A 10958-nucleotide genomic window follows, 5' to 3' on the forward strand; every position below is an offset into this window, starting at 1 on the left:
GGAGACCAGGCCCAGCAGCAGCAAGACGTCATTGGCATCCCTGCCTCAAAGGGTTTACAGTCCGCAGGGAATGGGGCTGTGAGCTAGCCTGTCTTGGGAACCCCAGCCTCCCACCCACCAGTGATATTTGTTGAGCACCTACTGACTCATTGCCAGATGCTGTTGAGGACCAGACAGTGGGGTGCCCCTCCCAACTGCCTGCCACTCGAGAGGAGAGAGAGCAGTGACAGAAAACAATACGGGAGGAAATGTCAGCTAAGGGTTGTATAGGAAGCCAAGCTCTGCCACGGGGAGGAGCGTGTGGATGAGGGTCCTGACGTGGGTGCACGTAGCCCGTGTAGCTGAGACTCGGCATCTGAAGAGAACTGAGGTGGAGCTCCATTGCTCAGGGCTTGGGGTGGGGTGGGGGAGTGGGAGGGAGAAGCCGGTACCAGAAGGTATTGGAAGGTGTTAAGCACAACAGAGAACCGTGACAGGCAGACTCAGTCCCTGCCACAGAGCTGAAGACTGGAGTGATGACAGATAAGAAAGGTGGGGAGAGTGTGACTTCATCTCCTCTCACATCACTAAGCCCCTATATGGGGGGCGCAGGGTGTCAACCTTCCCAGCTGCCCCATTCCAACCCCTACAGCACATTCTGTTTGGATAAGAGTTAGAAAGGGGGTGGGAGACAAGTAAGCAGAGGGCTGCGGTGGTCCACCATCCCTCCCAGGTGAGCATCAGCTCCAATGGGACCACCTGAGGAGGTGCTGGCCTGGAGGAGCCAGAGCTAAGGGGCCAGCTGCACTGGGGAGTCTAGCCCCAGCCCTTGGGACGGAAGCTACGGCTCCCAATACTAGGGGCTCACTTCCAGGACAGACCTCCTTCCCTGGGGTCTGCCTGCTACCAGTATTTGTGGAAAGATACTGGCAGGTTCTGGAAGTTGGCTGTCACTGTGGGACCAATGGCATTAACTACATGGGAGCTGCACGTCAAGTTCACCAAGAGCTCAGGCCAGACTCTAAACCAGGCGGCACCTGCCCACCCACCACCCTGGTCACCACTGAACCCCTCCTTCCCGGGCCAGCTGCTCCCCCAAGCCTCTGCTCTCATGGAGTTGATGTTCTGTGGGGAAGAGTACCATCAACATAAAACCAGCCAATAAATAGGATTTGTGATTTCTTTCCACGCCAAATGGAAGAAGAAAAAAATACACCCAAGTGGCTACTCACCTATTAGCCCTGATTTATACTCTCCTTTAATATCTCCTCAAGGAAATGAAAGGTATATTTTCATCAAATCTAATCGTTTATAGCTTCTAAAGGGGAGCCGGATTGTTCTCTGACAATTACCCAAGCCCATAGATAAAATCCGAAGACTTGTCAGAATAGAATAAACTCCTCTGTCAGTCACCCCGAGGCACGCGGCCAAGAGCGGCTTAGTTCCTGGTGAGTTATTCCTTAGGAAGGAATGAGGATCTCAGGCGGCCTGCGAGGCTGTAACAGTGGGGTCTATGGCAAGGGACAAGGGGCACTGCCATTGCAGAAGGCGAGAAGGGGTCTTATGGAAGCCCCGCAGTCCCTGTGGATGGCACAGGTGGAGACACACCTGGTTTCAGCTGTGCCCAGCTCCCCTGGAGACCTGCTCTCTGTGGATACTGCAACCCCTGAGTAAGTGTGTGTTTGTCTGTGTACGTGTGTGTGGGGGTGGTGGTGAATCCAATCTGCATGCAAACAATTCTCTCTAGCTCTCTATCGTCTCTGTATCAATCCATCCATCCATCATCTCTCTCGGCGGTGCATCTGCCCTCCCCAGATGTGCACCTCAGATGCTTCGCTATGGAAATCACGTAGCAGAAGGCTGCTTAAAATCAGCTGCATCTCAGTTCCTTCATCAAAGTGCTTCGGGTACATTGCAAATGTCCTCATCTTCACAGCATTCAGAGATTAAAGACCATTCATTTGCCAAACTGTAAAACTTTGTTATGGAAAGCAGACGCATGTTTTTCATAAAAAGGATGGTCTTTATGTAACATGTGATGGGTGCATTCTTGTTATTTTAATATATATACATACATACACAGGCAAATATTCTGGGGGTTCAATTTTGAATCCCATAAATAGCAACAAAGACAATCCACATAAACTGAATTCTTTGGGGTCTCTGGGCATTCTGAAGAGTATTCAGGGATCCTGAGGCAAGTTTGAGAAGTGCTGACTTGGGGGTGCAGCAGCAGAGGGGCTGGGGCGCAGGGTGTGGGGCACAGTGAGCGGTCGGATGGAGCCGGTCACATGGCGCCTGGTGGTCAGAGCCAGGGAGTTGGACTCTGTCCTAATGCAGCGGGTAGCTACTGGAGGGTTGTGGGCAGGGGCATGACGGCACTGATTTATGTTTTAGAAAGATCCCTCTGGCTACATGGGAGGGAGGAGGGAGGGCTGAAGGCCGGAGAGTCCTGCGGCTGCCATGGTCTCAGGAGAGACTCGGGTGGTGAGGAGGGAGATAGAAGGTGTGGTGTGTTTTGGGGGTGGCGCTGGTCAGTGAGGGGGAGCAGAGAGGAGTGAAGGGTTATACTTGCTTGAGCATTAAGTGGCCATGAGGCCAGCACTGAGAGAGATGCAGGTAGAGAGGAGCACCACGTCAGTAGGAAGCGCCAGGTGAGGCCAGCTCCTACCCTCGTCCCTCCCCCCATGGACACAGACTGAGGGGCTGTGAGCGAGTTGGGTCACACTGCCAGTCCCAAGGGCACAGAGGAGTCACACTGGAGGCACACTCTGGACCTAAGCAGCAGCATTTGCCAGGGGCAGTCAGGAGGGCTGGATGCTGCCAGAGCTGCTGCCTTTGATTGGCTACAGTCCCAGCTGTATATGCTTGAGCTTGGGGCCTCAGCTTGACTGGGCAGACTGGACCACACCTCCAGCAGCTGATGATTTCACACCTCCCCTGGAAGCCCGCAGGCGTGGGTTGGGGAGTGGGGGGAGGGAACGTGGTGGGAGGGCAGGAGATATTAGTAATAAGCCACTGTAAAGCACTGGGCAACCAGGAAAAGGATGAGATGCCAACAAGAACATGACATTTGATACTATTTATTTACTGACCCCGCCTTACTCCAAAAAGGGCTTTTCTCATTAACCCCTAAGTATCCAAGCTGAAAGAAACACCCAAGTCCCACTGACCCGACAGAAAGAAACCAAGCTGATGGGGATCTAGTGGACTATGTGTTTAGGTTCAACCTACACAACATGGAGCAATCAAGAGACTTCTCCAGACCTTGGCGTGGAGCAATCAAGAGACTTCTCCAGACCTTGGCGCAGGCAGAATCACAGCTGAAACCAGGGACAGAGTGACAATTGAGACCAAGATATGCTTTAAGAGTGAAAACAGTCAGTCACAAGCACTTAGTGGCAGAATAAACAATGGGTGCCCTTTCTCTAGAGGTCAGGTTGGGACCACAACATCAGTGTGAAAGAAGAACACATCCCCTTGGGCCTGACAGACCCACAGCTGGGAATTTATCCCATAGACAAGAGATACCTCCAGCATATTCGCATTGACACTGAAACGGTCACCACTAGGAAGTGACTATGAAAGACGTGTTGGTCTACCCACAGGATCCAATCCCAGGCAACTACTGATGCGAGTGAAGTTGAATTATAGATTTGACAAGTTACATGTCTTATCACTCAGGGAAAACCCACAAAGTGGAGCAGTACTGCATACACAAGGAGTTCTGGTAGCATAGTGGTTACGAATTGGGCTGCGAACCACAAGGTCAGCAGTTCGAAACTACCAGCTGTTCCGCAGGAGAAAGATGAGGCGTTCTGCTCCCGTAAAGATTTACAGCCACGGAAACCCGGTACAGGGTTCGTTATGAGTCGGAACTGACTCCATGGCACATAACAACAACAACAACAACAACTGCATACACAGTCTAACAAAGGTGGGCAAACAAATGAGCAGTCAGCGTACACAGGCCATGCAAATACACATTTCTGGAAGGAGATGCAAGAACTTGCTCAACAGTGGCTACTTGTGGAGCAAAGCTGGGGAATGCTGGATTTTCATATTATCACGCCCTTGCTTGCATTTTTTGTTTTCTTTTCTCCCTGGTGTCGCTGCTTCTCTGGATGGGGTCCCGCCCTCTGCTTGTGCTCTTCTCCTCTGATGGTCCCAGGGTCCTCTGTTTCTGTATTGTACGATTAACTAATCCCCCGTTTCTGTTACAAAACGTCTACCTTTATAGTTGTGACAGTCGCAATTAGTCATGATAACAATTTCTCAGTATTGAATCCTAAGAATCTTATCCCCATTTCTTTTCACCAGATCCATCTAGACAAGATGAAAACTATTCACTGGTGCTCTACCTTCCCCGCCTCTGCACACTCTGAAACTAAACTCCCTCTTGAAACCTTGTAAGCCAGTCACTTCTTGTCTTTATCGCCCCCCTCATTTTAGGTAGCCAATGACAAAGTTGCCCATCCCTATGTACCCTGTATACCGAGGGGATAGGATTGATACTTGCTGTAAATAAAGACTCTTTACCTCTCAGTTGGTATTTTCAGCTACTAAATCCATAAGTATAGCTCAAGTTCATCAGATTGTACTTTGCTTGGATTTTTAAGAATCATATGGCTGGAGTGTATTTATTTTTTTAAACCAACAACCTAAAAATAAGATACAGGCAGTCCTCCAGTTACAAACTTCTGACTTAAATACAACCTGTAGCTAGAAACCAACCCTCTTAAAGTCTATATTAAGAATTTAATGGTTTATAGGGAGTGCAGTGGCTAAGCACTGGGCTGTGAACCACAAGGTCAGTGGTTCAAGCCCACTAGGCACTCCTTGGGAGAAAGATGAGGCTTTCTGCTCCTACAAAAACGTACAGCCTTAGAAGCCCTATACAGGGTCGCTATGAGTAGGAACTTAACTCGACAGTACTCAACAATGGTTTATAATAAGAAATGGGGGCTACTTTGCGATGTGCATCAAAACATTATTACTACTATATTATTATGTTAAAGATGTTTTAATGTATCTTAAGTGTGTCTTTAATGTTTTTTATGCAAAGAAAGGTGCACTGTACGCTATTTAGCAAACGATGGACTAACTGATGTTAGATACAAACCATATCTAACTGTTGCAATTCATGAACAAATAAGACTTAAAGACAGATTTAGGAACAGCACTCATTCATAATCCGGGCACTGCCTATAAATAAATCATGGGCTGCTGGGGGATAAACAAGAACCCTAATTTGGGTAAGTTTTTATGGTTACATTTTGTTGTAAAACAAGTCACTTTTGAAAAACTTGCAATGTAAGTTCTGAACTCTAGCAGTGGTGGTGGTGGTTGTTATGTGCTGTGGAGTTGGTTCCGATCCATAGCGACCCTGTACAGGGTTTCCGAGGCTGTAAATCTTCACTGGAGCAGAAAGCCTCATCTTTCAGCTGTTAAATTGCAGGGGCAGGCTTTGGCTGCTGTTTGCAGTCTGTAATGCAGAGAAATGTTCACTTTCGAGGGACTGGGGTGCATAAGGAGTTACTTAAAGCAGCATGGGTCAGCAGGAACCCACTTTTCTGTGGGAGAAGCTGTTTGTTCTGCTCTGCCAAGTTGGCCTTGAACTTCCGATTTATGTTTATCTTTTTTTGAAGGAGCAGGGGGGTGGCCAGAGATGACTTGGGTGAAAGGGGAAGAGAGGCCCCTGATGGGATTAGGAGGGGCTTCCTGCGAAGTCTCACTTCTCAGGGGGTTGCAACAGGAAGTGCACGCTATCTCTTCCTACTTATCTTACAAGGAGAAGGAAACTCCTTTCCCACAACTTCATCACTAATCTCTCAAGTATTTCCAAGAAATTTCCAAGAAACTTCTTGGTCTTCATTCTGAGAACTTCTTCCACATCCCCAAGAAATCTCTGGAAAACTCAAACCAAGGCAGCAAAACACCAAACATGAAGCCAAGATTTTTTCCCCTGGGCTTGTGTTTCATCTTGCGCTATATTCTTTATTGTTCTAAGAAAACCAGAGCTTCGGGCTGCCTGGATTTCTGATGGGAAGGGGATGTGGCACAGGTTGTGGGCCGTCTTACCTGGCACCTTGTCCACAGAGGCAAACACGGATCGCTGCACCGTGGGGTCGCTGCTGCCCCGGCGGCACTGCTCATAGAAGCGGAACGGCAGGTGCTGGGTGGGAGCGGTGGACCCGAGTCCGAACCCCAGGACTTCAGTGGTCGGCTGGATTGGGAGGTCCAGGAGGGCTGTGTTGAAACAACACCATGGTTCATTCTCAGCACCGAAGGGGGTAGGGGTGTCATAACCAAAGCGCTGTGGCTCTGGCAGGCACGGTACTGGGGAAATACCGGGAAGGTAAGCATTGAGCTGAGAAGACCAACGCAACACTAAAGAGATTCAACACAGCCAGTGTCCAGAGGGGCACTCAATGGAACTAGGGTCGCTCCTCAGATGAAACTGACACAGGGCTCATCTCCACTTGGGATTCTCAGTTTCACATGGACACGTCCCTTGTCAAGGCCTAGATTCCAGCGCTGTTTCAGACCCCATAGTAAATGGGACCAATTCTGCCCTGAACATTCTACCCATTCACAAATATACATAGACACACACCTGTGTGTGTGCATGAGAAGTGTGTGAAAGAGAATATACATGTATCACATGTGTGTGTTTACCTGTCACTTTTGCTCGCCTCGTTATAAACAAATCTCATGATCTAACAATATGGCTTTTTAAAAATCAATTTAAGAAATACCCAAGGTGTGAGTTCTAACAGCCATTTTGTGGCATAATTCTCAATTTTCACATGAAATATTCAGCCTTCATGACAGCATGAGAAATTATTTTACATTAAAAAAAGAAAGAAAGAAAGAAAAGCACTTTGAAAATAAATCTTAAAAGAAAAGGGCTGAATGATTTCAGTCACTTTGCACATTACAGAACGCTTCTGTAATGATCCTGTGGACCTGAGGAAGGTGCATGGAATGCAGGCCCTCCCAGACCAATCAGAGCCCAGAAACCAGGCCTCCAGGGTTTAGTTTAAGGCGATCCCTTGAGAAAGCCCCTGGTCCAGCTGCGGGCGGGAAATTCTCCCAGCAAATGCCCACCAAGGCCCATTAGTGCCTTAACTGAAAGGTGCTGGATCTGTTGAGAACGGCAGTTTATCATCCTCTGAGGCAAGGTGCCTTTCCCCCAAGGAGTGCTGGGTCTTCCACCTTACTGAGTGACTGTCCTTGGTCAGTGGTCTTTACTACTAGGGCAGCTTGGGCCTTCTTGACTCCGAAGGCATCTTGTGAACACAAGCGTGCAGGTCCCATGACACTCACTGAGGTGGGTGGGGAGGGAGGAGAAGAAGGAGCTGTGTGATTGAGAGCAGAAGTTCTGCCAACCTTTATGACTCTGGACAAGCCACTGAGCCTCAGTTTCCTCTTCTGTAAAATGGGTTGAACAGGCCCTAATGAACTCAAGGTTGTCTGAAGGATCACATGTAGCGGGAAATTCCAGTGTGGAAGAATGAGAATGTTTATTCCTAGATGGAAGATCACAGGGAGGCCTGCCTTTTCATGGCCTTCTCTTCCACAGAGCCCACGAGACTCTCAAAATCACTCACCAATTCTGAGTGGACTTTCCTCACTAAGAGCATAATGAACTCCTGAAAGATACCTGTCCTCTTCCTGGTGGCCTGAGGCCAGTGTGAGGGTCACACCCACAGTCCAGTGGCTGCTCTGTCCCCTCAGGGCCCAGCAGACCCTCTGACAGGGTCCATCACTTACCAGCTATCCTCTGCATCTTCATGCGCCTGGCCTGGATGCGGCCCTTGGCCAGACGCTGCTTGGCGATGATGCAGCGAATGTGGTCTGAGAAGACAAAGGTGGCCTGGAGGATTGGGAAGGGCTTGGAATGGGGGCTGGATGCAGGCTTGTGGATGATGATGTTCAGGGCACGGCTGTCGTCCTCAACGCCCGTCACCTGCATATCCTGCAGAGGAGGAGCAAAAACACGGTGACTTCAGCTGCCTGTCCTGCAGAGGGGGGAGAAAAAAGACCACGGTGACTCAGGCTCAAGGGGAGGCAGGCGCTCTGAAGCGGTGGGACCCATGGATCACCTAGAAAGAGGGCTCCCAGCCCAGTGGCTCTGCCGGAGAAAGATGAGGTGATCTGTCCCCATAGACATTACAGTGAAGATGACAGTCCATGGATCACAGTTCTTCTCGGTCACCTGGGGCTGCCATCAGTCAGATGTGACTGGATGGACGGCATCTCACAGCAAGAAAGTAAGCAGCAGTGACCAGAAAGAGGCTGCCACATGCAACCTTCCTGCTGTTCTGCAGCAACCATCAGTCTGTCTCCCAAGTCTAGTGGAGTCAAGGACAAGAGGCTGTGGGCATCGGGCACCCTCGCCCAGGGCGAAAGAAGGCAGATGGGAGCAAGCACTCTGAAGGGTAGCATCGTACCCATGACCGATGTGTAAAAAATGTTTGGGTCCTAGGGCTCAGTAAGGCCTGTTCTTCATACCTGGCCTCAAGAACTACTCATGTATACATTCAGGCAGGCTTTTTAAGAACAGTCACCGGGGTTATGAAAGAGTGAGAAACGGAAACAGCCTTAATATCCAACAACAGGTGGAATGCTGAGCCTGGCAGGAGTAGGCTGGGCTATGCAGACGTTAGCAAGGATGAGTTGGAGTTCTACATGCATCAACACTAAATATCTCGAAGACAAACTGCTGATAGAAAAAAGCAAGTTATGAAACCAACCCACTGCTGCCTAGTCGACTTGGACTCATAGAAGCCCTGCTATATATAGGTCACACTAGAACTGCCCCAAAGGGGTTCAGATCATGAGGTCTTTCTCTCACAGAGCCACTGGTGGGTTTGAACTGCCGACCTTTGAGTTAGCAGCTGAGCACTTAACCACTGGGCTGCCAGGATGTCTCTGCAGAATAATAGGTGTGGTTTTATAGCATTCATTTAAAACACACAAGCAGCTTTTCCTTCAAAGTGTTATGCATTTCCCATGAAACCTACCACGATAGCACCCACTTCCGCCCAGTCCACTCAGAGCACAATGCTCCACAGGGGTTCCAAGACAGTCAGTGTTTACAGGGGCAGACAGCCTCATTTTTCTCTCGTGATGTGGCTGGTAGGTTTGAACTGTCAACCTTGCAGTTTGCAGCCTGACACTTAACCCACAGTGCCACAAGGGCTCCTTGGGAATATAGATCAGAAAAGGTGTGGAAGGACATATGCCCAACAGAGGACCCTGGTCACGATGAGGGAGAGGGCAAAGGGCTGGGATTGGCAGTGGTGGCCTTCATACAGTTTTCACTGACTGATTTCTTTACATAGATCACCAGGCCTTTCTTCCTAGTCTGTCTGAATCTGGAAGCTCCGCTGAAATCTATTCAGCATCACAGCTGACTGTTGTAAAGTGCCATTGAGTCGGTTCCCACTCATCGCGACCCTGTATAGGGTTTCTGAGGAACAGTTGGTGGGTTTGAATTGCTGACCTGTGGTTCACAGTCCAGTGGTGATCCTACAGAGCCATCCCAGGAGTCCAGAGCTGAACAGTGTTTCCAATTACAGCTAAGGAGAGTATTTACTTGTCATGCGTTACTTGTCTAATGAAAAATTAAATTAAAAAAAGGTAATACAGAGTCATGTGTGGAAGGGGCATGGGCATTCTAGCGGTGGATCCTGGCCTTCTGTGTGGAGGTGCGGGTTCAAGTCCCAGTTAGTGACCCCAACTGCGGCCCCACCCATCACTGAAGTCTCGTGTGTTGCTATGATGCTGTCTAGGTTTCAGCGGAGCTTCCAGACTCAGACAGACAAGGAAGAAAGGCCTGGTGATTTACGTAAAAAAACAAACAAAAAACCAGACAATGAAAACTGTATGTCCCATAGTAGTCTGATCCCCAGGAGCCAAAGGAGGACTCAAGGGCAGCTAATGACAACAACAAGTAATGTGTGATAAAAACGTGTTTCACAAACTGTCCACGTGCCTCTTAGTAGATGGACTCCAACAATGTTTACTGAAAAGAAACCAGTGGTACAGACCCAGACCCTGATTGCCATCAGGCACAACACTATCTGTATTTGTATTCCCTCATCTACCAACACATTTCTTCCATGCCTGGCAGTTACTGGAATGGTTTTGAAGAACTTCTGGTCACTGAAGAATTTCGGGGAGAAAGCCAGCTCCTGGAGAGAGGAACAGAAAGGGCCGATGGACCAAGGTGAGTAGAAAGCTATGTTGAAAAGGTGGAGAAAAAGTCAACGTGGAGCGGAAAACAAACAAGATGGTGGATCGGGTGGACGTGTAGCAGAGAGCTCCGCCAACAACAACACAGAATACTCGACCAAGCAGATTCAGGGGATGGTTCCAGAACTCTGACCCACATATAAAGGAATACTTAGAAGGCTGGGAGGCTCACAGCTGGGGCAATTTGTGGCAGAAGCAAGAAATCTATTGCTTTCAAGTCTGGGACACTCGGCTGCCACAGGAGCCGCCATCTTGGGTGAGACCACGTGGGGGAAGGATCAGAGCTGCCACAGACGCCTGGCAGAACCACTGAGGTAAAGGTGTGGACATTCTTTTCTTTTGGTATCTGTTCATTGGTCCCTTGCTGTCTGTGCACCTCCATTTTGGTGACTATAGGGGTGCCTGAGCTAGTGGGTACCCCAGCCCCACCCTCAGAGGGTTCTACTACACATGCGCACAGATCTCCTCGAAATTTAAAGAGACAGTTTCCAATTAAAACCAAACGGCCACAGCTGGCCTTGAACTGTTTCAGCTAGAAAAAGGGACTGAACGGGGATTGTGGAGCCGGAGAAGCAGACAAAAGAGGAAATAGGCCAAAAGTTAAATCCTAAGTTACGTCAAAACGACCAACAGTGGTATCTTGAAACTTCTCAGGAAGAAGAGTGAAAAGGGAAGCCCATTTCCTCCTGATCACATCTACCTGGAGGCATTCAGAA

At 49.1% G+C, this 10958-nt stretch overlaps 1 protein-coding gene across 1 annotated transcript in view; it reads right to left on the reverse strand.

The window, feature by feature from the left end:
* The window catches only part of CLEC16A (C-type lectin domain family 16, member A), a 239663-nt gene that overhangs the window by 39681 nt on the left and 189024 nt on the right, over positions 1–10958 (reverse strand). Inside the window, exons 21-22 of the mRNA XM_006867243.1 lie at positions 7756–7960; positions 6061–6228 (exon numbers count right to left, since the gene is read on the reverse strand). Coding sequence (XP_006867305.1) covers positions 6061–6228; positions 7756–7960 — 373 coding nt within the window. The remainder of the gene's footprint in view (positions 1–6060; positions 6229–7755; positions 7961–10958) is intronic.

The sequence above is a fragment of the Chrysochloris asiatica genome, unplaced genomic scaffold (assembly GCF_000296735.1).
Source record: "Chrysochloris asiatica unplaced genomic scaffold, ChrAsi1.0 scaffold00102, whole genome shotgun sequence".
NCBI classification, from domain to species: Eukaryota; Metazoa; Chordata; class Mammalia; order Afrosoricida; family Chrysochloridae; genus Chrysochloris; species Chrysochloris asiatica.